Source organism: Oncorhynchus masou, chromosome 32, assembly GCF_036934945.1.
Source record: "Oncorhynchus masou masou isolate Uvic2021 chromosome 32, UVic_Omas_1.1, whole genome shotgun sequence".
NCBI lineage: Eukaryota > Metazoa > Chordata > Actinopteri > Salmoniformes > Salmonidae > Oncorhynchus > Oncorhynchus masou.
Genome location: NC_088243.1, coordinates 72,630,520 through 72,658,509, shown reverse-complemented (window position 1 = coordinate 72,658,509; position 27,990 = coordinate 72,630,520). Strand labels below are relative to the sequence as shown.

The 27,990-nt window shown below is 45.3% G+C and overlaps 1 protein-coding gene across 1 annotated transcript in view; it reads right to left on the bottom strand.

The window, feature by feature from the left end:
- LOC135527258 (ecto-NOX disulfide-thiol exchanger 2-like) overlaps positions 1–27,990 on the bottom strand; it is a 236,064-nt gene that overhangs the window by 18,506 nt on the left and 189,568 nt on the right. The window contains exon 3 of the mRNA XM_064955855.1: positions 4,137–4,259. Coding sequence (XP_064811927.1) covers positions 4,137–4,259 — 123 coding nt within the window. The remainder of the gene's footprint in view (positions 1–4,136; positions 4,260–27,990) is intronic.

Below are 27,990 nucleotides of genomic sequence, written 5' to 3'. Positions count from 1 at the left end.
ACAAGCCAAATTTCTTCAGCCTCCTGTTGCATCTTCTTCACCACACTGTCTGTGTGGGTGGATAATTTCAGTTTGTCCATGATGTGTACGCTGAGGAATTTAAAACTTTCCACCTTCTCCACTGCTGTCCCTTCGATGTGGCTAGGGGGGTGCTCCCTCTGCTGTTTCCTGAAGTCCACTATCATTTCCTTTGCTTTGCTGACATCACACTCCAAGTGCCCTCACCTCCTCCCTATAGGCCGTCTCGTCGTTGTTGGTAATCAAGCCTACTACTGTTGTGTCGTTTGAAACTTGATGATTGAGTTGGAGGCATGCATGGCCACGCAGTCGTGGGTGAACAGGGAGTACAGGAGGGGGCTGAGCATGCACCATTGTGGGGCCCCAGATTTGAGGATCAGCGAAGTGGAGATGTTGTTTCCTACTTTCACCACCTGGGGATGTTCAGTCAGGGAGACCAGGACCCAATTGCACAGGGCAGGGTTGAGACCCAATGCCGCAAGCTTAATGATGAGCAAGGAGGGTACTATGGTGTTGAATGATGAGCTGTATTCAATGAACAGCATTCTTAAATAGGTATTCCTCTTGTCCAGGTGGTGTAGGGCAGTGCGCAGTGTGATGGCGATTGCATCGTCTGTGGTCCCCACCCAGTGCCACACTACTACCCATCTGACTGCAACACACACACTCATACACACCAGTGTTCCTCTCCATCGCACTAACACAGCTCTACAATTATAACTCGCTCAACAAAGTGCATCATTTTCTCTTGCACAGCACAGCAGTGTAGCAAAGAGAGTCTGCTAAGTCTGGCAGCAGCTCAGTAAATTGTACACATGAAATTGAACAGGAAAAAGCCAGTAGGTAGAATAGCATCCTCGAAGCCCACTTTATTTGAAATATGGAGTCCTAGTGGATTACTGTGAGGCCTAGAATTCTGGAGCTCTGTTGATATGAATGTGCTTTTAAAGAAGCTGAAGGTGGTGGTTTAGAAAAAGGGAAACAAGACATTCTAGTACGAAGAGAGGAACGACACATGGCTGCATGATAACATATCTGTTGGCTCTGCCACTGTAATTTCGTCTGACTGAGTGACTCATGATAACATATCTGTTGTCTCTGCCACTGTAATTTCATCTGACTGAGTGACTCATGATGACATATCTGTTGGCTCTGCCACTGTAATTTCGTCTGACTGAGTGACTCATAACATATCTGTTGTCTCTGCCACTGTAATTTCATCTGACTGAGTGACTCGTGATGACATATCTGTTGGCTCTGCCACTGTAATTTCATCTGACTGAGTGACTCATGATAATAACATATCTGTTGGATCTGCCACTGTAATTTCATCTGAATGGGTGACTCATGATAATAACATATCTGTTGTCTCTGCCACTGTAATTTCACCTGACTGAGTGACTCATGATAATAACATATCTGTTGGATCTGCCACTGTAATTTCACCTGACTGAGTGACTCATGATAATAACATATCTGTTGGCTCTGCCACTGTAATTTCACCTGACTGAGTGACTCATGATGATGACATATCTGTGGGCTCTGCCACTGGGAAAACAACCTATGGTATAGCCAAGATGGTGACATGATGGAGTGACAGCTAGGGTCAGTTTGTTATATCTGGAGTACTTCTCCTGTCTTATCCGGTGTCCTGTGTGAGTTTACGTATGCTCTCTCTAATTCTCTCCTTCTCTCTTTCTCTCTTTCTTTTTTTCTTTCGTTCTTTCTTTCTTTCTTTCTTTCTCTCGGAGGACCTGAGCCCTAGGACCATGCCTCAGGACTACCTGGCATGATGACTCCTTGCTGTCCCCAGTCCACCTGGCCGTGCTGCTGCTCCAGTTGCTACTGCTCTGCCTGCGGTTATGGAACCCTGACCTGTTCACCGGACATGATACATGTCCCAGACCTGCTGTTCTCAACTCTCTAGAGACACCAGGAGCTGTAGAGATACTACTAATGACCGGCTATGAAAAGCCAACTGACATTTACTCCTGAGGTGCTGACTTGCTGTACCCTCAACAACTACTGTGATTATTATTATTTGACCATGCTGGTCATTTATGAACATTTGAACATCTTAGCCTGGTTCCTCTCTAGGTTTCTTCCTAGGTTTGGCCTTTCTAGGGAGTTTTCCCTAGCCACCGTGCTTCTACACCTGCATTGCTTGCTGTTTGGGGTTTTAGGTTGAGTTTCTGTACAGCACTTTGAGATATCAGCTGATGTAAGAAGGGCTACATAAATACATTTGATTTGATTTGAGAGCTACAGTCCAATGATGTGTCTATAGTTCACCTGAATGTGTGACATATGATGATGATACATGACTATGGGCAACCCCTCCCTGACGATAGAGCCAAGAGGTTCAGTATAAATGGCGTTAACGACAGAATTACTATTTGAGTTGTGTATGCGCGTCACAAAATAGGATTAACTAAGGGTTTCAAAGCTTTTGCCACCCTGCCAACTGTCTGTCTGGAACTGAGCTGTGTGGATCTCAGGTCCTCAGACTGATAATAGAGTCATAAGTCCATCTGGCTGACTCAGCGCAGCATGTTCATTTTAATAGAGACAAAGAAAATGGCAGACGTAGGCAAATGTGAGCAGAGTCGCAGGATGCACAGAATCCAACAACAAGTCTGCAGTTACAGTCAGAAACATCCACTGGATACTGCAGACACACAGACACAAACACTCCAGACACTTCCCCTAGTCTCTAACTGCAGCCACACAGACACAAACCCTCCAGAAACTCCCCCTAGTCTCTACTGCAGCTACACAAATGCAAAAACTCCAGACACTCCCCTTAGTCTCTACCTCAACCACAGACACTCTGTGGACACTCAGACATTCACAGAGTTCAAGTAACAGACAAATATTGACATCAATTGTTCAGAGGAGCCTGTGTGAATCAGGCCTTCTTGATTAAATTGCTGCAAAGAAACCACTACTAAAGGACATCAATAAGAAGAAGAGACTTGCTTGGGCCAAGAAACATGAGCAATGGACATTAGACCGGTGGAAATCTGTCCTTTTATCTGATGAGTCCAAATTTGAAATTTTTGGTTCCAACAGCTGTGTCTTTGTGAGACACATAGTAGGTGAACGGATGATCTCCGCATGTGTGCTTCCCACCGTGAAGCATGGAGGAGGAGTGATGGTGTGGGGGTGCTTTGCTGGTGACACTGTCAGTGATTTATTTATAATTCAAGGCACACTTAACCAGCATGGCTAACACAGCATTCTGCAGCGATACACCATCCCAATTTTTTTACAATAAATGGGACAATCCTTTTTTTTAAATAGGAAAATGACCCAACACACCTCCAGGCTGTGTAAGGGCTATTTGACCAAGAAGGAGAGTGATGGAGTGCTGCATTAGAGAACCTGGTCTACACAATCACCCAACCTCAACACAACTAAAATGATTTGTCAATATTATTCTACAATGTAGAAAATAGTGACAATAAAGAAAAATCCTTGAAAGATTAGGTGTGTCCAAACTTTTGACTGGTACTGTATGTCTAAAATACACATCTAGATTCAGATTTGTCAGGATTTTTGTCAGCAAAACCACAAAACTCCAAATATGCATTGGAAATGGTCTGTATTCTCTAGAATATCAAGTGGGAGGTTATAACATTTCTTTCACATGACCTATCAATTTAGAGTGTCTGGGTGAAAATTCTAAAATATTTATACAATATTTTTATCTGAACACTTTCAAAGTCATATTAGGATATATTTTTACCTGGAGTTTTTCCTTCTTGTAGGCTGCAACTTAAACAGATTTTAGTCATGAAATCTTTATTTTTTACTACACTATCTTCTTCTATTTAGCGGAGTGGCAGGTAGCGTAGTGATTAGAGCGTTGGGCCAGTAACCAAAAGGTTGCTAGATCAAATCCCCGAGCTGACAAGTTAAAAATCTGTCGTTCTGCCTCTGAACAAGGCAGTTAAACCACTGTTCTTAGGCCGTCGTTGTCAATAAGAATTTGTTCTTAACTGACTAGCCTGGTTAAATAAAGGTAAAATAAAAACTGGCCTTATGTTAATCCTTAAATAGATGGGTGGGGCTTCTTAGCTACAGTAGAGGTATGGTTAGGATTAAATGACACATACCTGACATAAGGGGCTGTCCTGTCATGCTCATGGGAGCCATGCCAAGGTTGTTCATGGCGGTGGCCCAGGCGTTGGGGTCTGACATGGGGTTGGACATGTCCATGGATATGTTACGAATCCCTTCTGCAGAGAGAGAGAGAGAGAGAGTCAGTCAGTCAGAATACGGTACAATCAGTTATGGTCTCAAATTATTTGTTCAATTGCCTCTAATTTCCTATTTAAAAGCTTCTATAACACAGTAAATAATTTGTAACATTTTTTTGAGAGGTCATCTGTCCAGTGACACTACCTTTTACATTCTATTCAGACGTTATTAGAATTCATTCCCCTCTTGGCTGATCTTCCTCTGACCTCTTGTAAGAGAGGGCCTCCTGATGATGCTGCTTCTCTTCCCTGGCCGACACTACAAACTCTCAGAATGAACAACAGTACTACCACAACACACTCCTCAGATAGAATCTACACAATAAAACTTCAGTAAAAGAGCAGGGCTTGTTTATGTTTCTTTGTCACGGTCAATTTAAGGGAATAAAGCTCACGAAAAGAAGATTACTAGCTTTGGTACTAAGCAAAAGGCCATTTCTAAAGCAGTCGGGCATTCAAAACTTGAAAAAAAATCGATGGCCTAATATTACAGACACACACATCAATTCAGAAACAACCCCAGGGAAAGCAGTCTTGTTTTCTGCCAAGATCCCTACAGTAAAATACCCCAAGTAAACAAGAACGCATCACACATTCAACCCCAGCCTATTCCTCCCATCTAAACCATTTCACAACTGTAAATGGCCTTTCTGGCTCTCATTTCTTTTACCTGTCCCTCTGACAGACGGTAAACTGTGTTGACTGGCTGTGGCACTGAACTGCTCTCCTGCCTCATGATGCCGAAACAAACAGTTGTTGATGATGAGAACAACACTTCACACACCTCAAAGGTCACTGTCATCTGCTAACACTGATGCTGTGTGTGCGTGTGTGTGTGTACACGCGCACGCACGCGCCCTGTCTAATCACTTGAGCAGCAGACTGATTGGTCCGAGGTAGCTGAGGGTCTGGTATAATAAAGGACTAATGATGTTTCCTGTCTGGTATAATAAAGGACTAATGATGTTTCCTCTGTCTGGTATAATAAAGGACTAATGATGTTTCCTCTGTCTGGTATAATAAAGGACTAATGATGTTTCCTCTGTCTGGTATAATAAAGGACTAATGATGTTTCCTCTGTCTGGTATAATAAAGGACTAATGGTGTTTCCTCTGTCTGGTATAATAAAGGACTAATGATGTTTCCTGTCTGGTATAATAAAGGACTAATGGTGTTTCCTCTGTCTGGTATAATAAAGGACTAATGATGTTTCCTCTGTCTGGTATAATAAAAGACTAATGATGTTTCCTCTGTCTGGTATAATAAAGGACTAATGATGTTTCCTCTGTCTGGTATAATAAAGGACTAATGATGTTTCCTCTGTCTGGTATAATAAAGGACTAATGATGTTATCTCTGTCTGGTATAATAAAGGACGAATGATGTTTTCTCTATAAGGTATAATAAAGGACTAATGATGTTATCTCTGTCTGTGTCACGTTCTGACCTTAGTTCCTTTTTTATGTATTTGTGTTAGGTTGGTCAGGGCGTGAGTTGGGGTGGGTAGTCTATGTCCTTTTTCTATGTTGTCATATTTCTATGTGTTTGTGTCACGTTTTCACCTTAGTTCCTTTGTCTTGTCTTTGTTTTAGTATGGTCAGGGCATGAGTGTCCAGACTCCTGGACATGGGAGGAGATCTTGGATGGCTAGGGACCCTGGATACAGCCGGGAGAATATTGCCGCCCCAAGGCAGAGCTGGAGACAGCGAAAGCCGAGAGGCGGTGATATGAAGAGGTAGCACGGCAGCGCGGCTGGGATGAGAGGCAGCCCCAAAAATGTATTGGGGGGGGCACACGGGGAGTGTGGCTTAGTCAGGTAGGAGACCTGCGCCAACTCCCCGTGCTTACCGTGGAGAGAGGTGGACCGGGCAGGCACCGTGTTATGCTGTGAGGCGCACGGTGTCCCCGGTGCGCAGGCATAGCTCAGTGCATTACATAGCAGCACCTCGTATCGGCCGGGCTAGAGTGGGCATCGAGTCCAGGTGCCATGAAGCCAGCTCAGCACATCTGGTCTCCAGTGCGTCTCCTCGGGCCGGGTACATGGCACCAGCCCTGCACATGGTGTCCCTGGTTCGCCAGCACAGCCCAGTGCGGTCGATTCCACCTCACCGCACTGGCCTGGCTACGGGGAGCATCCAGCCTGGTAGGGTTGTGCAGGCTCGGTGCTCGAGACCTCCAGTGCGCCTCCACGGTCCGGTCAATCCTGTGCCTCCTCCACACACCAGGCCTCCAGTGGCAGCCCCCCACACCAGGCTGTCTGTCTGTCTCCTCCCTACAAAGTCTCCCGCCCGTCCAGAGCTGCCAGAGTCGCCCGTCTGTCTTGAGCTGCCAGAGTCGCCCGTCTGTCCTGTGCTGCAAGAGTCTCCCGTCTGTCCTGAGCTGCCAGAGTCGCACGTCTGTCCTGAGCTGCCAGAGTCTCCCGTCTGTCCTGAGCTGCCAGAGTCTCCCGTCTGTCCTGAGCTGCCAGAGTCTCCCGTCTGTCCTGAGCAGCCAGAGCCACCCGTCTGTCCTGAGCTGCCAGAGTCTCCCGTCTGTCCTGAGCTGCCAGAGTCTCCCGTCTGTCCTGAGCTGCCAGAGTCTCCCGTCTGTCCTGAGCAGCCAGAGCCACCCGTCTGTCCTGAGCTGCCAGAGCCGCCCGCCAGTCCTGAGCTGCCGGAATCGCCCGTCACTCCGGTGCTGCCGGAATCCCCCGCCCATCTGGTGCTGCCGGAATCTCGCGTCCATTCGGGACCCATGGCTAGGGTCCCCAGTCCGAGGTCGGCGGCGGGGGTCGCTGCTCTAAAAAGGCCACGGAGGCAGGTTAAGAGGCGGACAAAGACTATGGTGGAGTGGGGTCAACGTCCCACACCAGAGCCGCCACCGCGGACAGACACCCACCCAGACCCTCCCCTATAGGTTCAGGTTTTGTGGCCGCAGTCCGCACCTTTGTGGGGGGGTACTGTCACGTTCTGACCTTAGTTCCTTTGTTTTGTCTTTGTTTTAGTATGGTCAGGGTGTAAGTTGGGGTGGGCAGTCTATGTTCTTTTTTCTATGATTTGGGATTTCTGTGTTTGGCCTGGTATGGTTCTCAATCAGAGGCAGCTGTCAATCGTTGTCCCTGATTGAGAACCATACTTAGGTAGCCTGTTTTCAACCTTGAGTTGTAGGTGATTATTTTCTGTTTTGTGTCTGCACCAGACAGAACTGTTTCGGTTTCATTTCGTTCTCTTTATTGTTTTATTCTTTAGTTTTCTAAGTTATAATAAATATCATGAACATTTACGACGCTGCGCATTGGTCCTTCCTACTACTCCTCCTCTTAAGAGGAGAGACAACCGTTACAGTTTGGCCTAGTATGGTTCTCAATCAGAGGCAGGTGTCGTTCGTTGTCTCTGATTGAGAATCATACTTATTTAGCCTGTTTTCCCCATGTTGGTTGTGGGTGTTTGTTTTCTGTTTTGTGTATGCACCAGACAGGACTGTTCCGGTTTCATTCCGGTCTCTTGTTGTTTTTGTCATTCAGTGTTCTGTTCTATTAAATAATCATGAACCACGCTGCGCTTTGGTCCTCACCTTCTTCCACCAACAAAACCTGTTATAGTCTGGTATAATAAAGGACTAATGATGTTTCCTCTGTCTGGTATAATAAAGGACTAATGATGTTACCTCTGTCTGGTATAATAAAGGACTAATGGTGTTTCCTCTGTCTGGTACAATAAAGGACTAGGACTAGTGACAGTACCCCCCCCCCCCCCCCCAAAGGTGTGGACCACCATAGTCCTTCTCCGCCTCTCTACCCGCCTCCGTGGCCTCTTTAACGCCGCCGACCTCGGACTGGGGACCCAAGCCACGGGTCCCGAATGGACGGGAGATTCCAGCAGCACCGGATAGGCGGGAGACTCCGGCAGCGCTGGAGTGAAGGACGACTCCGGCCGCGCCGGACAGGCGGGAGACTCATGCCGCGCCGGACAGGCGGGAGACTCCGGCCGCGCCGGACAGGCGGGAGACTCCGGCCGCGCCGGACAGGCGGGAGACCCAGGCCGCGCCGGACAGGCGGGAGATTCCGGCCGTGCCGGACAGGCGGGACACTCCGGCCGCGCCGGACAGGCGGGAGACTCCGGCAGCGCTGGGCAGGAGGAAGGCTCTGGAAGCGCTGGACAGGCAGGAGCACCTAACAAAACATCTAAAATAATCACGAAAATACACAACACCACGGTAGACAGATTTCACAAATCAGAAACACACATCTAAAATTCATAATTGAGATGAAAATAACATTAAATATATTGGAATATCAAAATAATATTTGGGTATACAAATGTTGAAAATGTTTTAAAAAAAAGAGAGCACCAGAGAGACAGCCTGGTGTGGGGAGCTGCCACCGGAGGGCTGGTGCGTGAAGACTTACAGAAAACGTTTGACCTCTGTCATTGCCAACAAAGGGTATATAACAAATTATTGGGATAAACTTTTGTTACTGACCAAATACTTATTTTCCACCATAATTTGCAAATAAATTCATTAAAAATCCTACAATGTGATAGTTGGAAGTGTACCTATGATGAAAATTACAGGCCTCTCTCATATTTTTAAGTGGGAGAACTTGCACAATTGGTGGCTGACTAAATACTTTTTTGCCCCACTGTATCACCAGTGTTCAGTGACATACCCCTAGTGTTCAGTGACATATCCCCAGTGTTCAATTCCCATGAAAGAGCCATTGTCTCTCAAAGGATCCCGATGCATCCATACTGTTTAGCTCATTACAGGAGGCCTGGGTTGTCTTAGGAATTCTGATCTTATCAGGTTGATAGTTATCAAAGGGCTGAAGGCTTTGAGAGAGAGTTAAATTGCTGGTCGAGGTCAAGGTAACCCTCATGCCCTGTAATGATAAGATGTTGTGAAGGAAATGTCCACAGTGCCTCTCACTAGTTCCCTCCCTCCCTCCCTCCCTCCCTCCCTCCCTCCCTCCCTGGGCGCTGGCCTCCTGGGATTTAGAGCTTCATAGAGTGACCTTGAGGGCAGAGCTCTGGCATGGCTCCCCTCAGCTCCATTCCACTCAATCACAGCCACACAGAGCAGAGGGAGTGTGTCTGAATAGAAATCAGCAGTGGAAAGATCAACACTAGCACACACACACGCTCACACACACACAAACGCACACACACACGCACACACATGCTCTCTCACACACACACACACACACACACGCACACACGCTCGCACACACACAAACGCACACACACTCGCACATACATGCTCACACACACACAAACGCACACACACACGCACACACATGCTCGCACACACACACACACACACACACACGCACACACACACAAACACGGACACACTCGCACACACATGCTCACGTACACACGCTCGCACACACACAAACGCGCAGACACACACACGCACACACGCTCGCACACACACGCTCGCACACACACACACGCGCACACATACACACATGCCTGAGAAACTTGAGACAGTAAAAATAATCACCTGCCATCATGGGGAGTGCTGAATATGTGTGTTCAAGATTAAAATCATCTGTTTTACCATTTTACTGGTGTCTCATATAATTTAACCTCTTGAAACTCTGGGGGCGCTATTTCATTTTTGGATGAAAAACATTCCCGTTTTAAACAAGATATTTTGTCACAAAAAGATTTTCGACTATGCATATAATTGATAGCTTTGGAAAGAAAACACTCTGAATTTTCCAGAACTGCAAAGATATTGTCTGTGAGTGCCCTAGAACAGGAGCTACAGGCAAAACCAAGACGAAACGAACCAGGAAATTAGCAGGATTTTTGAGACTCTGTTTTCCATTGTCTCCTTATATGGCTGTGAATGCGACAGAAATGAGCCTGCCCTATCTATCGTTTCCCCAAGGTGTCTGCAGCATTGTGACGTATTTGTAGGCATATCATTGGAAGATTGACCATAAGAGACTACATTTTCCAGGTGTCCGCCCGGTGTCCTCCGTCGAAATTGGTGCGTCATTTTCAGCTGCTGGTATTTTTCCATGGGATTCTGAGGGGAAAGCAGGCTTCCACGAACGGCATATCTATGAAGAGATATGTGAAAAAACACCTTGAGGATTGATTCTAAACAACGTTTGCCATGTTTCGGTTGATATTATGGAGTTAATTTGGAAAAAGTTTGACGTTTTGGTGACTGAATTTTCGGCTCGTTTCGGTAGCCAAATGTGATGTACAAAACGGAGCGATTTCTCCTATACAAAGATTCTTTCAGGAAAAACTGAACATTTGCTATGTAACTGAGTCTCCTCATTGAAAACATCCAAAGTTCTTCAAAGGTAAATGATTTTATTTATTTGGTTCTGTTTTTTGTGAAAATGTTGCGTGCTAAATGCTACGCAAAATGCTAAGCTAGCTTGCAATACTCTTACACAAATGCTTGATTTGCTATGGTTCAAAAGCATATTTTGAAAATCTGAGATGACATTGTTGTTAAGAAAAGGCTAAGCTTGAGAGCAGGCATATTATTTTCATTTCATTTGCGATTTTCAGAAATCGTTAACGTTGCGTTATGCTAATGAGCCTGAGGCTGTATTCACGATCCCGGATCCGGGATGGGTAGTATCAAGAGGTTTTAACAAACAATTATATGACAGGGATTGGTGTAAGGTCCATTTCAAGATTCAATTAAATTCACTCAAATTAGTTGAAAATCAAATCAATGGATGCACATTCTCAAGGCAGTCTCGAAGCATTTTGTCAATAGGGACCCAATTCACCCACTTATCATTTGTAACATTAGATGTAACACTGACCCCCCCAGGCCCATTTTTTCCCTTGATGACCCTACCCGGCCCATGTTTTCCTTGAGGCCCCCATTATTAGTCAGATAATGATCATTTTGCGCCAAAAAAAAACAGGAGAGGCACACTAGGCTAAAAATTGACCAGCCCATCTGGTATTTGGATTCAAAATACAAGATTGCGTACAGTCAGACGTCTTTTTCCTTCGTCTTGTCGTGTCCCATGTATATATCTTTTTATATATTTTTTCTAAACATCAACTTCAAAACACTCTCCTGCAACCCACCTCACCCAATGGGGTGCGGATCGGTTACTTTTTTTATAAACTTATTTTTATTCACCTCGAATCCGAAATCCCCCAACAGAAGCTAGCCAGCTCGCTAGCTATTAGCAAGTAGTCAGCTAACCACTGCTAGCGGTCATCAGCTAACCTTTAGCTCAGAAAGCTCTCGCCAGTTCGTACAACGTGACTCAAACCAGAGCATACCGGACCTATTTTCTCTCCATATTCCCGGATTCCTACTGCAAGCTCTGGACAGTTTCACCTGGATCATCGCAGCTAGCTTGCTGCTACCCGAGTGACTTCTGGCTAACGTCAGTCCCGGAGCAAGCACCAATTAGCCTGGAGCTAGCCCATGCTAGGCCCTTTCTCCCAGGCTAGCTAAAGAGGCCCATCAGCAACTCCTGGGCTACAATACCTGGACCCCTTCCACTGCCGATATGGGGCACGGAACCCCGCGATCCTTTTCGACTGCACTACAACCTAATCAGCTCGAGGGGGTGCTCAACTGGCCTCTACATCGCGACGTCCCCTGAATGCAATCCGCTATCCGCAGCCCGCTAGCTGCTAGACGTGGCCCGCTAGCTGTCTTGAGCATATTGGACTGTAGCTGTATAGATCCATTGGCCAATTTCTTGGGCCACTATACCTATTTTTCCAATTGGACTTGGATCCCTCTGCTACTCGGGAACCCTGCTAATCCATCACGACTGGTCTATCGACGTCACCGCACCCGGAGGCTAAAACAGATTTTCCTCCATTGAGACGTCCCTCTAAGGTCCTTCTGCTAGCTTGCTAGCCACGGTCTGCTAGCTTGCTAGCCCTGCCCCTTGTCCATTACTGTCCTGGTTAGTGAGTATTGTCTTATTTCACTGTAGAGCCTCTAGCCCTGCTCAATATGCCTTAACCTATAATTTAGTTCCACCTCCCACATATGCGGTGACATCAACTGGTTTAAACGTCTCCAGAGACAATATCTCTCTCATCATTACTCAATGCCTAGGTTTACCTTCAATGTACTCACATCCTACCATACCTGTCTGTACATTATGCCTTCAATCTATTCTATCGCCCCGAGAATCCTCCTCTCTGCTCTGAACGCACTAGACGACCAGTCTTGATAGCATTTAGCCGTACCCTTATCCTACTCCTCCTATGTTCTTCTGGTGATGTAGAGATTAATCCAGGCCCTGCAGTGCCTAGCTCCACTCCTACTCCCCAGGTGCTCTCATTTGTTGACTTCTGTAAACGTAAAAGCCTTGGTTTCATGCATATTAACATTAGAAGACTCCTCAAGTTTGTTTTATTCAAAGCTTTAGCACACTCTACCAAACCGGATGAGCTAGCCATGTCTGAATCCTGGCCCTTCGGTAGACCACCAAAACCCCTGAAATTTCCATCCCTAACTATAACATTTTCCGACAAAATAAAACTGCCAAAGGGGGCGGTGCTGAAATCTACTGCAGAGATAGCCTGCAGAGTGCTGTCTTACTATCCAGGTCTGTACCCAAACAATTTGAGCTTCTACTTTTAAAAATCCACCTTTCCAGAAACAAGTCTCTCACCGTTGCCGTTTACTATAGACCACCCTCTGCCCCCAGCTGTGCCCTTGACACCATATGTGAATTGATTGCCCCCCATCAATCTTCTGTGCTCGTACTGCTAGGTGACCTAAACTGGGACATGCGTAACACCCCGGCCCTCCTACCATCTAAGCTTGATGCCCTCAATCACACACAAATTATCAATGAACCCACCAGATACAACCCCAAATCCGTAAACACGGGCATCCTCATAGATATCATCCTAACCAATTTGCCCTCCAAATACACCTCTGCTGTCTTCAGCCAAGATCTCAGCGATCACTGCCTCATTGCCTGCATCCGTAATGGGTCTGCGGTCAAATGACCACCCGTCATCACTGTCAAAAGCTCCTTAAAACACTTCAGCGAGCAGGCCTTTCTAATCGACCTAACCCGGGTATCCTGGAAGGATATTGACCTCATCCCGTCAGTAGAGGATGCCTGGTTATTCTTTAAAGTGCCTTCCTCACCATCTTAAATAAGCATGCCCCATTCAAAAAATGTAGAACCAGGAACAGATATGGCCCTTAGTTCGCTCCAGACCTGCCTGCCCTTGACCAGCACAAAATCATCCTGTGGCGTTCTGCATTAGCATCGAACAGCCCCCGTGATATAAAACTTTTCAGGGAAGTTAGGAACCAATATAAACAGGCAGTTAGGAAAGCTAAGGCTAGATTTTTCAAACAGAAATGTGCATCCTGTAGCACAAACTCAAAAACGTTCTGGGACACTCTCAAGTCCATGGAGAATAGGAGCACCTCTTCCCAGCTGCCCACTGCACTGAGGCTAGGAAAACCTGTCACCACCGTTAAATCCACGATAATTGAGAATTTCAAAAAGCACTTTTCTACGGCTGGCCATGCTTTCCACCTCGCTACCCCTACCCTGATCAACAGCCCTCCACCCCTCACAGCAACTCCCCCAAGCCTCCCCCACTTCCCCTTCACCCAAATCCAGATAGCTGATGTTCTGAAAGGGCTGCAAAATCTGAACCCCTACAAATCAGCTGGGCTACACAATCTGGACCATTTCTTTCTAAACTGATCTGCCGAAATTGTTGCAAATTGTAGCCTGTTCAACCTCCCTTTCGTATCGTCTGAGATCCCATAGATTGGAAAGCTGGTGTGGTCATCCCCCTCTTCAAAGGGGGAGACAAACTAGACCCAAACTGCTACAGAACTAAATCTATTCTACCCTGCCTTTCTAAGGTCTTCGAAAGCCAAATTAACAAACAGATTACTGACAATTTCGAATACTACCGTACCTTCTCCGCTATGCAATCTGGTTTCAGAGCTGGTCATGGGTGCACCTCAGCTGCGCTCAAGGTCCTAAACGATATCATAATCGGCATCGATAAGAGACATTACTGTGCAGCCGTATTCATCGACCTGGCTAAAGCTTTCGACTCTGTCATTCACCACATTCTCATTGGCAAACTGAACAGCCTTGGTTTCTCAAATGATTGCCTGTTTTCCGGACCTCTGGCAGTCTCTATGGGGTGTCTCAGGGTTCAATTCTCGGGCCGACTCTCTTCTCTGTATACCTCAATGATGTTGCTCTTGTTGCTGGTGATTCTCTGATCTACCTCTACGCAGACGACACCGTTCTCTATATCTCCGGCCCTTCTTTGGACACTGTGTTAACTTCTTGAAACTCCCCAACCCGGATCCGGGTTTGTGACTAAAGCCTCAGGCTCATTAGCATAACGCAACGTTAACGATTTCTGAAAATCGCAAATAAAATTAAAATAATGCGTTTGCTCTCAAGCTTAGCCTTTTCTTAACAACACTGTCATCTCAGATTTTCAAAATATGCTTTTGAACCATAGAAATTGACTAATTTGTGTAAGAGTATGCAAAGCTAGCATAGCATTTTGTGTAGCATGTAGCACGCAACATTTTCACAAAAACCAGATAACCAAATAAATAAAATCATTTACCTTTGAAGAGCTTCTGATGTTTTCAATGAGGAGAGTCTCAGTCACATACCAAATGCGCAGTGTTTCCTGAAAGCGTCTGTGTGTAGGAGAAATCGTTCCGTTTTCTACATTGCGTCTGGCTACCGAAACGAACCGAAAATGCAGTCACCTACAACGTGAAACTTTTTCCGGATTAACTACATAATATCGACCGAAACATGGCAAACGTTGTTTGGAATCAATCCTCAAGGTGTTTTTTCACATATCTCTTCATTGACATGCAGTTCGTGGAAGCTTGCTTTCCTCTCTGTGTCCCATGGAAAAATACTGGCAGGTGACTTTTGCGCACCAATTTCGGCGCAGGACACCGGGCGGACACCTGGTAAATGTGGTCTGTTATGGTCAATCTTCCAATGATCTGCCCACAAATACGTCACAATGCTGCAGACACCTTGGGGAAACGACAGAAAGGGCTGACTAATTCCTCTTGCGTTCACAGCCATATAAGGAGATCTTGAAAAACAGAGCCTCAAAAATCCTTGTCATTTCCTGGATGCCATCTCATCTTGGTTTTGCCTGAAGCTCACGTTTTAGGGCACGCACAGAGAAGATCTTTGTATTTCTGGACACGTCAGAGTGTTTTCTTTCGAACGGTAGCAATTATATGCATAGTCGAGCATCTTTTTGTGACAAAATATCTTGTTTAAAACGTGAACGTTTTTCATCCAAAAATGAAATTGCGCCCCCAGAGCATCAACAGGTTAACTAACCTCCAGACGAGCTTCAATGCCATACAACACTCTATCCGTGGCCTCCAACTGCTCTTAAATGCAAGGAAAACTAAATACATGCTCTTCAACCGATCGCTGCCCGCACTTGCCCGCCCGTCCAGCATCACTACTCTGGACGGTTCTGACTTAGAATATGTGGACAGCTACAAATACCTAGATGTCTGGTTAGACTGTAAACTCTCCTTACAGACTCACATTAAACATCTCCAATCCAAAATTAAATCTAGAATCGGCTTCCCATTTCGCAACAAAGTATCCTTCACTCATGTTGCCAAACATACCCCCGTAAAACTGACCATCCTACCGATACTTAACTTCGGCAATGTCATTTACAAAATAGCCTCCAACACTCTTCTCAACAAATTGGATGCAGTCTATCACAGTGCTATCTGTTTTGTCACCAAAGCCCCATATACTACCCACCAATGCGACCTGTACGCTCTCGTTGGCTGGCCCTCGCTTCATTCTCATTGCCAAACCCACTGGCTCCAGGTAATCTACACGTCTCTGCTAGGTAAAGCCCCGCCTTATCTCAGCTCACTGGTCACCATAGCAGCACCCACCCGTAGCATGCGCTCCAGCAGGTATATCTCACTGGTCACCCCCAAAGCCAATTCTTCCTTTGGCTGCCTCTCCTTCCAGTTCTCTGCTGCCAATGACTGGAACGAACTGCAAAAATCACTAAAGCTGGAGACGCTTATCTCCCTCACTAGCTTTAAGCACCAGCTGTCAGAGCAGCTCACAGATCACTGCACCTGTACATAGCCCATCTGTAAATATCCCATCCAATCTACCTCATCCCCATACTGTATTTACTTATTTATCTTGTTCCTTTGCATCTCAGTATCTCTACTTGCACATTCATCTTCTGCACATTCTACCATTCCAGTGATTAAATGCTATATTGCAATTACTTTGCCACCATGGCCTATTTATTGCCTTACCTCTCTTATCCTACATCATTTGCACATGCTGTTTATAGACTTTTCTACTGTATTATTGATTGTATGTTTGTTTATTCCATGTGTAACTGTGTGGTTTTATGTGTCGAACTTCTTTGCTTTATCTTGGCCAGGTCGCAGTTGCAAATAGAACTTGTTCTTAACTAGCCTACCTGGTTAAATAAAGGTTAAATAAAAAAATACAAATAAAACATTTGTGTGAAATGCCAAATGGCCAGTCTTACCCTGGTGAAGGCTTTCTAGGGCTCTGATTAAAAATAAAGCTGTTTTGGTTGGTGAATATTTTTTTAACAACCAGAGCTGCAAACATCCACATTTCCTTTGGCCAAAGGAATGATACTGCCCCTGGTCTCTGTGACGCCAGTCCAGCCCTACTGGTCGTTGAGCTGCAGTAAAGGCTCCCCCAAGGTGCTGATGGAAATGAATACATTTTAAGGTCCATTGGCTGGAGGCCTCCCAGCAGGCCAAGAGAAGCTCAGGGACATTTAGTTTACAACGGATATGACGGTCTTAAAAGCTAACAGGCCAATTGCAACCTTTTTACAAAGAAAGGCCTCCTGGAACACAATCATGGTCACATACCGACAGGGAAGGAAATCTGCACTCAGGACTAACTGATGGAGAGAATGGAAGAATAGAGAGACAGAGAGAGGGAGAGAGAGTCGGGGGTGAGTGAAAAGGAGGGAGGAGGAAATGGTTGGTGCAACTATGTAGAACATTGCAAGCAGCCTCTACCTGACCTTCATCCATTATTATAAAGAAAATGTTGCATAATGGTTGTTTGTGGTTGTGAACAAAAACCGAATAATTACAATAATTACATGAGCCAAGGATTATTGGACATGAATGGACTCCCTGAATAGAAAATTGCAGTGTAAGATGGAGTTTCATTTCATTGATAACCTATTCATATCCTTATATCAAAGGAAACACTATTAATTTGTAGGTCTGTATATCAAAAGGAAAAACACCAAAGACATTAGATGTCTGTGATTTCCTTTGAATATGAGTTCTGGGTCCTTACACTTACAGCATGAATCACAATATAGGAGGAAGGACAGGCGGCCATTTTCATTCAAACACAATGCTAAGATTAGTGATGCCAGGCCATCCTTACGCGTGAAAAACCCTCACCAGGGAGAATAAAATGCATGGTGAAATAGCTTTGTTGGAGTGGATGGATGTCTGTTTAACCTTAATCTAGTGGATGCAGATCAATGTGTTTCTGCCCTGTCTTCTGTTTGTGTCAGAGATTCCCTCCACCTGAATCCAACACCAGCACAACTAGATGAACACTAAACAGTGGAGAGTATTGATTCCAAGTAAGGAATTGGGGACATTACTTTTTTCTATTTCATAAGTTGGAGCTTTGGAGAATCCCTCAGCCTGATCCTGCCAAGAAGCTTTCAGAATGGAAAGGGTCGCCCCCATCTCTCTCTCCCTCATCAAGGATCTCCCCCATCTCTCTCCCTCATCAAGGGTCTCCCCCATCTCTCTCCCTCATCAAGGGTCTCCCCCATCTCTCTCCCTCATTATTGGTCTCCCCCATCTCTCTCCCTCATCAAGGGTTTCCATCTCTCTCCCTCATCAAGGGTCTCCCCCATCTCTCTCCCTCATCAAGGGTCTCCCCCATCTCTCTCCCTCATCAAGGTTCTCCCCCATCTCTCTCCCTCATCAAGGGTCTCCCCCATCTCTCTCCCTCATCAAGGGTCTCCCCCATCTGTCTCCCTCATCAATGGTCTCCCCCATCTCTCTCCCTCATCAAGGGTTTCCATCTCTCTCCCTCATCAAGGGTCTCCCCCATCTCTCTCCCTCATCAAGGGTCTCCCCCATCTCTCTCCCTCATCAAGGGTCTCCCCCATCTCTCTCCCTCATCAAGGGTCTCCCCCATCTCTCTCCCTCATCAAGGGTCTCCCCCATCTCTCTCCCTCATCAACGGTCTCCCCCATCTCTCTCCCTCATCAAGGGTTTCCATCTCTCTCCCTCATCAAGGGTCTCCCCCATCTCTCTCCCTCATCAAGGTTCTCCCCCATCTCTCTCCCTCATCAAGGGTTTCCATCTCTCTCCCTCATCAAGGGTCTCCCCCATCTCTCTCCCTCATCAAGGGTCTCCCCATCTCTCTCCCTCATCAAGGGTCTCCCCATCTCTCTCCCTCATCAATGGTCTCCCCATCTCTCTCCCTCATCAATGGTCTCCCCCATCTCTCTCCCTCATCAAGGGTCTCCCCCATCTCTCTCCCTCATCAAGGGTCTCCCCCATCTCTCTCCCTCATCAAGGGTCTCCCTCATCTCTCTCCCTCATCAAGGGTCTCCCCCATCTCTCTCCCTCATTAAGGTTCTCCCCCATCTCTCTCCCTCATCAAGGGTTTCCATCTCTCTCCCTCATCAAGGGTCTCCCCCATCTCTCTTCCTCAGCAAACTAAAGGCCCAGACACATGACGACCAAAAGCCAACAGTGGCTAACTGTTGACCAGTCTTTACGGTGTGTTCAAGCCCCAAGGGGTTTTCAGAGGGTGTCCCCCATCTTCCTTATCAAACTAAGGTCCCTATTGTTAGATTAGTTCACCTCTCCACTAGGGTAGGAAGCCAGGCTACAGTAGCATCATCAGACTCCAACTGCAATAAACATTTGTATCCAGCTATTTTCAAGACAGTTGATTAAAATGATAAAGCATTTAATTCACATTTAATGCCAGCAGAGGCGAGTCACTTGTTGGTTTTTCAGGCATATCAGAGATATTCAACATCACTCTGCTTCTACATTTATTTGACCTCTGAGCTGAATGAATCTTCCACACATATTTGTTCACCAAACCAGACAAATGATGCAGGTATGAACTCTGACGGCATAATGATGTTGACATGAGCAATGAGCACAAATCAAAACTGCATTGTCATGCAGTCCAGCTGATTACTGTATGTGCACAGGCTAACTGCCTGATCAACCTGACGAGCTTTCATGATGATACAGTAGCTTGAATGAGATCAGCATTTCGTTTTAAACTAACAGAGCCCTTTTGAAGAGCTGTGTGATTAAACACTGAAGGAAGGATTCCAGACTCACTGCTTTGGTAGGAGATGAAGAGTGAAATGCCATCTACTCAGCATAACATTGAAGACAATTGGTTTCATCAGAATGTGTTGCAATAGCGTAATACACTGGAGAGGAATCTCTATTCTCTGATGTGGTCTTGGTGTTTCAGTGTTGTCCAGCGTGTCTTTCCTGACATTCTTCACCCCTCATAGGTGAGTGTTTCTTCAGTGTGTATCACGCTCTCAGATCCAGAACTCTACAGAGAGGAGAGATTTTCAGAGGATGAGGACACTCGAAGAGGAGATAGGCTGAGGTATCTGGGGACACGCAGCTAGTGAAAGACACCACATTACTGTAAAATCACCCAGGCCTGATTTCTTCTCTTAGACAACCTTGAAGATGAAGAGAAAAACCACCTCAGCCACAGAGGCTGTGATTTTTGTCTATTAATTATTTTTGACGTGGACTTCACAGGACAGAGTGCTTTTTGGTAAACAACCTCCGTTTCTATTCTCTTATCAGGATCCATTTTTAGATGTGTGGAGCAGGAGCACTCGTGTTGTGTCACTGGAGCAGAGCAGCCATTCCTGGAGGAGGGTTTTCACCTCTCTTTACCAGAGAGGGATGTGACAGACAGAAACACTGATTACACAGATAACACACAGAGAGCACGAGAGAGAGCGAATGAGAGCGAGTGAGTGAGCAAGAGAGAGAGAGAGAGAGAGAGAGAGAAATGGAGAGAGCTGCTCCCCAACAGTAACACAGAACAAAATGCTAGGAAATTTAATATGAGGTTACCGGTTCTAATCAAATCAAATGCCTGCACTTTGTAAATAATAGCCCTTATGGTCCTTGTCAGCAAAGGTGTTTGGTCTCTGTCATCAATTAAATCCAATCACCATTTATAAAACAAACCATCAACAAGACATTATGGACAGTTAAAAGCAGGACGATTAGATTTATGAGAGACAACTCTCAGACACCCTGATTGTGCCATTGATCCTAATGATACAACAGCATGTTGGCCACAGCAGAGGACGGACCTAATTCATGCTGTGGTCATGATGGTTTGAATATGGAAGTGTTCCATTGAAATCAATGGAAAGTTGTGGCAAAACAGAGAAATGTAACCTTTAAATTAACACATTAATATCAAACAATGTTAATCTGAGTATCTGTAGTGAGAAATAGAAACAATAGAATACAACTTCACTGTCCACAGCTATTCATTGATGTGAGTCTGTGATATGGAGTCAGTATGACCATAATGAAGAGGACATGCTGCCAACTTTAATGGTCTAGTGGTTATGACAGGGGAAAATAGCATTAGTAGCAAGGCTAACATTATCTGTGGTGGCAGGATTAGTAAAGGTTATCAATACACATGTCTGTGCACTTTGAAGAGGAAAATACATGACTCTGGAAATGGTCTAGTTCAGAATGAGAAATTGGTTGTTGTTCTATTGATCTGCAGCCATCTCCAGAACTATTAGTAGTTTACTAGTATGTCATCATCCTTGTGTGTGTGTTTCCCAAATAGATGTGATGGGCATGTATCTGCCAGAGAAAATAGATTGAGGCTCAAAGTACAGAGTCCAGTACAGACAAGGTGAGATAACTTTGCCACTGGTAGAGCAAGGATGTGATCGGCTCAATATAGAACATCGGGGAGTGAAAGCCATCTCCCAATTCAAAGGATTTGATTCAGAGGCAAGAAATAGCCGAATATTTCTGATTGTCTGAAAGTCAAGAGTTTCTGGTTTCACAGGAAAAATGGAATCTCTGCTGAAGGCTAGTGGTTCTCTCCCCTCTGACTGGCTCTAATAATGTAGTTCTCTCCCCTCTGACTGGCTCTAATAATGTAGTTCTCTCCCCCCTGACTGGCTCTAATAATGTAGTTCTCTCCCCCCTGACTGGCTCAAATAATGTAGTTCTCTCCCCCCTGACTGGCTCTAATAATGTAGTTCTCTCCCCTCTGACAGGCTCTAATAATGTAGTTCTCTCCCCTCTGACAGGCTCTAATAGTGTAGTTCTCTACCCCCTGACTGGCTCTAATAATGTAGTTCTCTCCCCTCTGACTGGCTCTAATAATGTAGTTCTCTCCCCTCTGACTGGCTCTAATAATGTAGTTCTCTCCCCCCCTGACTGGCTCTAATAATGTAGTTCTCTCCCCCCTGACTGGCTCTAATAATGTAGTTCTCTCCCCTCTGACAGGCTCTAATAATGTAGTTCTCTCCCCTCTGACTGGCTCTAATAATGTAGTTCTCTCCCCTCTGACAGGCTCTAATAATGTAGTTCTCTCCCCTCTGACTGGCTCTAATAATGTAGTTCTCTACCCCCTGACTGGCTCTAATAATGTAGTTCTCTCCCCTCTGACAGGCTCTAATAACATAGTTCTATCCCCTCTGACTGGCTCTAATAATGTAGTTCTCTCCCATCTGACTGGCTCTAATAATGTAGTTCTCTCCCCTCTGACTGGCTCTAATAATGTAGTTCTCTCCCCCCTGACTGGCTCTAATAATGTAGTTCTCTCCCCCCTGACTGGCTCTAATAATGTAGTTATCTCCCCTCTGACAGGCTCTAATAATGTAGTTCTCTCCCCTCTGACTGGCTCTAATAATGTAGTTCTCTCCCCCCTGACTGGCTCTAATAATGTAGTTCTCTCCCCTCTGACTGGCTCTAATAATGTAGTTCTCTCCCCTCTGACTGGCTCTAACAATGTAGTTCTCTCCCCTCTGACAGGATCTAATAATGTAGTTCTCTCCCCCTGACTGGCTCTAATAATGTAGTTCTCTCCCCTCTGACTGGCTCTAATAATGTAGTTCTCTCCCCCCTGACTGGCTCTAATAATGTAGTTCTCTCCCCCCTGACTGGCTCTAATAATGTAGTTCTCTCCCCTCTGACAGGCTCTAATAATGTAGTTCTCTCCCCTCTGACTGGCTCTAATAATGTAGTTCTCTCCCCTCTGACAGGCTCTAATAATGTAGTTCTCTCCCCTCTGACTGTCTCTAATAACATAGTTCTCTCCCCTCTGACTGGCTCTAATAACATAGGTCTCACCCCTCTGACAGGCTCTAATAACATAGTTCTCTCCCCTCTGACTGGCTCTAACAATGTAGTTCTCTCCCCTCTGACTGGCTCTAATAACATAGTTCTCTCCCCTCTGACAGGCTCTGATAATGTAGTTCTCTCCCCTCTGACTGGCTCTAATAATGTAGATCTCCCCTCTGACAGGCTCTAATAATGTAGTTCTCTCCCCTCTGACTGGCTCTAATAATGTAGTTCTCTCCCCTCTGACAGGCTCTAATAATGTAGTTCTCTCCTCTCTGACTGGCTTTAATAATGTAGTTCTCTTCCCTCTGACAGGCTCTAATAACATAGTTCTCTCCCCTATGACTGGCTCTAATAACATAGTTCTATCCCCTCTGACTGGCTCTAATAACATAGTTCTCTCCCATCTGACTGGCACTAATAACTTAGTTCTCTCCCATCTGACTGGCTCTAATAACATAGTTCTCTCCCCTCTGACAGGCTCTAATAACAGAGTTCTATCCCCTCTGACTGGCTCTAATAATGTAGTTCTCTCCCCTCTGACAGGCTCTAATAACATAGTTCTCTCCCCTCTGACTGGCTCTAATAACATAGTTCTCTCCCCTCTGACTGGCTCTAATAATGTAGTTCTCTCCCCTCTGACTGGCTCTAATAATGTAGTTCTCTCCCCTCTGACTGGCTCTAAAAACAGAGTTCTCTCCCTTCTGACAGGCTCTAATAACAGAGTTCTCTCCCCTCTGACAGGCTCTAATAATGGAGTTCTCTCCCCTCTGACAGGCTCTAATAACATAGTTCTCTCCCCTCTGACTGGCTCTAATAACATAGTTCTCTCCCCTCTGACTGGCTCTAATAATGTAGTTCTCTCCCCTCTGACTGGCTCTAATAATGTAGTTCTCTCCCCTCTGACTGGCTCTAAAAACAGAGTTCTCTCCCTTCTGACAGGCTCTAATAACAGAGTTCTCTCCCCTCTGACAGGCTCTAATAATGGAGTTCTCTCCCCTCTAACAGGCTCTAATAATGTAGTTCTCTCCCCTCTTGACTGGCTCTAATAATGGAATTCTCTCCCCTCTGACTGGCTCTAATAATGGAGTTTTCTCCCCTCTGACTGGCTCTAATAATGAGTTTAGTGTTGGGTTGAATGGCACCAGAGGAGATGGCTGCCGTTTTTCAGACTCTAAACCAATTGTGCTATTGTGTGTGTAGTTCCGCATTATTTGTAACTTATTTTGTTCATAATATTTCTGCCACCATCTCTTATGACCGAAAATAGTTTCTGGATATCAGGACAGCAATTACTCCGGCCATGGAGCTGGATAGACCAGCCACCTCCGGTAAGACGATGGGTGGCAGTCTGTGTATATTTGAAAACAACAGCTGGTGCACAAAATCTAATAATAACGAAGTCTCAAGGTGTTGCTCGCCTGAGGTAGAGTATCCCATGATAAGCTGTAGACCACACTATATACGTACGAAGAGAGTTTTCACCTAAGTCCGCACTCAATGAGATGTATAAGGCCATAAGCAAACAGGAAAACGCTTATCCAGAGGCTCCTAGTGGCCGGGACTTTAATGCGGGGAAACTTAAATATTTTTTACCTCATTTTTACCAGCATGTTAAATGGACTCGACATCGGCACAGGGGAAGGCTCCTGCCAGGGAGAGGACTGGACGCCGTGCCTGGGCTGGGCACCGGCGCAGAGGAAGGCTCCAGCCTTGGAGCTGGACTGGACGCCGTGCCTGGACTGGGCACCAGCGCAGAGGAAGGCTCCGGCCTTGGAGCGGGACTGGACGCCGTGCCTGGACTGGGCCCCGGCGCAGAAGAAGGCTCCGGACATGGAGCGGGACTGGACGCCGTGCCTGGACTGGGCACCGGCGCAGAGGAAGGCTCCGGGCTTGGAGCTGGACTGGACGCCATGCCTGGACTGGGCACCGGTGCAGAGGAAGGCTCCGGCCTTGGAGCAGGACGGGACGCCGTGCCTGGACATCGGCGCAGAGGAAGGCTCCGACCTTGGAGTGGGACAGGACACCATGCCTGGACTGGAATTAGGCGCCGAAGAAGGCTCCGGCCTTAGAGCGGGACTGGACGCCGTGCCTGGACTGGGCACCGGCGCAGAGGAAGGCTCCGGCCATGGAGCTGGAGGCTCTAGACCGTGGACCGTTCGAGGTTCCGGACTGTGGACCGTCGCAGGAGGTTCCGGACTGTGGACCGTCGCTGAAAGCTCTGGACTGGGAACCGTCCCTGGAAGTTCTGGTCTGGGGACCATCACCGGAAGCTCTGGACTGGGGTACGTCTTCGGAAGCTCTGAACTAGGGAGACGCACTGGAAGCCTAGTACGTGGAGCCGGCACAGGTGGTACCGGACTGGTGACACACACCTCAGGGAAAGTGCGAGGAGCTGGCACCGGACGTACTGGGCTGTGGAGGCGTACTGGAAGGCTGGTGCGTAGAGCCGGCACAAATTGTCCCGGACTTGTGACACTCTTCGCACGGCGAGTGCGGGGAGCTGTCACAGGACATATGAAGGTGTACTGGAGACTTGGTGCGAAGAGCCGGCCACATTCACATCAATAAAACCATCCCACATTCACATCAATATAAACATCACACATTAACGTCAATGAAACCATCTCATATTCACATCAATAACACCATCCCACATTCACATCAATAAAATCATCACACATTCACATCAATAAAACCATCTCATATTCACATCAATAACACCATCCCACATTCACATCAATAAAACCATCCCACATTCACATCAATATAAACATCACACATTAACGTCAATAAAACCATCTCATATTCACATCATTAACACCATCCCACATTCACATCAATAAAACCATCCCACATTCACATCAATAACACCATCCCAAATTCACATCAATAAAACCATCCCACATTCACATCAATAAAACCATCTCATATTCACATCAATAACACCATCCCACATTCACATCAATAAAACCATCCCACATTCACATCAATAAAACCATCTCATATTCACATCAATAACACCATCCCACATTCACATCAATAAAACCATCCCACATTCACATCAATAACACCATCCCAAATTCAGATAAATAAAACCATCCCACATTCACATCAATACAACCATCCCACATTCACATCAATAAAACCATCCCAAATTCAGTTCAATAAAACCATCCCACATTCACATCAATAAAACCATCCCACATTCACATCAATAAAACCATCCCACATTCACATCAATATAAACATCACACATTAACGTCAATAAAACCATCTCATATTCACATCAATAACACCATCCCACATTCACATCAATAAAACCATCCCACATTCACATCAATAACACCATCCCAAATTCAGATAAATAAAACCATCCCACATTCACATCAATACAACCATCCCACATTCACATCAATACAACCATCCCAAATTCAGTCCAATAAAACCATCCCACATTCACATCAATAAAACCATCCCACATTCACATCAATAAAACCATCCCACATTCACGTCAATAAAACCATCTTACTTTCACATCAATAAAACCAGCCAACATTCACATCAATAACACCATCCCACATTCACATCAATAAAACCATCTCACATTAACGTCAATAAAACCATCCCACATTCACATCAATAAAACCAGCCCACATTCACATCAATAAAACCATCCCACATTCACATCAATATAAACATCACACATTCACATCAATAAAACCATCTCACATTCACATCAATAACACCATCCCAAATTCACATCAATATAAACATCACACATTAACGTCAATAAAACCATCTCATATTCACATCAATAAAACCATCCCACATTCACATTAATAAAACCAGCCCACATTCACATCAATAAAACCATCCCACATTCACGTCAATAAAACCATCTTACTTTCACATCAATAAAACCAGCCAACATTCACATCAATAACACCATCCCACATTCACATCAATAAAACCATCTCACATTAACGTCAATAAAACCATCCCACATTCACATCAATAAAACCAGCCCACATTCACATCAATAAAACCATCCCACATTCACATCAATATAAACATCACACATTAACGTCAATAAAACCATCTCACATTCACATCAATAACACCATCCCAAATTCACATCAATATAAACATCACACATTAACGTCAATAAAACCATCTCATATTCACATCAATAAAACCATCCCACATTCACATCAATAAAACCAGCCCACATTCACATCAATAAAACCATCCCACATTCACATCAATATAAACATCACACATTAACGTCAATAAAACCATCCCACATTCACATCAATAAAACCATCCCACATTCACATCAATAAAACCATCCCAAATTCAGATCAATAAAACCCTCCCACATTCACGTCAATAAAACCATCTTACTTTCACATCAATAAAACCATCCCAAATTCAGATCAATAAAACCCTCCCACATTCACATCAATAAAACCCTCCCACATTCACATCAATAAAACCATCCCACATTCACATCAATAAAACCATCCCACATTCACGTCAATAAAACCATCTTACTTTCACATCAATAAAACCAGCCAACATTCACATCAATAACACCATCCCACATTCACATCAATAAAACCATCTCACATTAATGTCAATAAAACCATCCCACATTCACATCAATAAAACCAGCCCACATTCACATCAATAAAACCATCCCACATTCACATCAATATAAACATCACACATTAACGTCAATAAAACCATCTCATATTCACATCAATAACACCATCCCACATTCACATCAATAACACCATCCCACATTCACATCAATAAAACCATCCCACATTAAACCATCCCACACACCACACATACGCACTCAGACACACACACACAGGAAGATAGATATGAGTGCTCCTTGTCTCCATCTTTGATGTCTATCTCAGCTCACTGCATCTGAATCAACACTGACAGATGACTGGTTAATAGGTCATTAATGTATAAATGAGAGAGGTGTGGGCTGAGCTGCTAGTTCCCTCCTAGATAGCGGTTTGCTCTACCGCCTCCTCTTTTCTCTGCTCTCTCTCAACCACATTAACTTTCATTAATCAAAACAACTTGATTAACAGACCTTAATTACAACACAGTGGAGAGGCTTTGAAGAGGGAATGCCTGGCCATTAGACTTTCAAGTCTTGCCTGAAATCTGTTTGAAACCCTGGAAAAGATGTGGAATTAAACCAATGATTATAAATCTAATTACATAATCTCCGTTTGACAGCTCAATCTAGCCTCTCATTTCGCATTCCTCCTCATTTGTGTTTCATGTTGTTCCGCTTC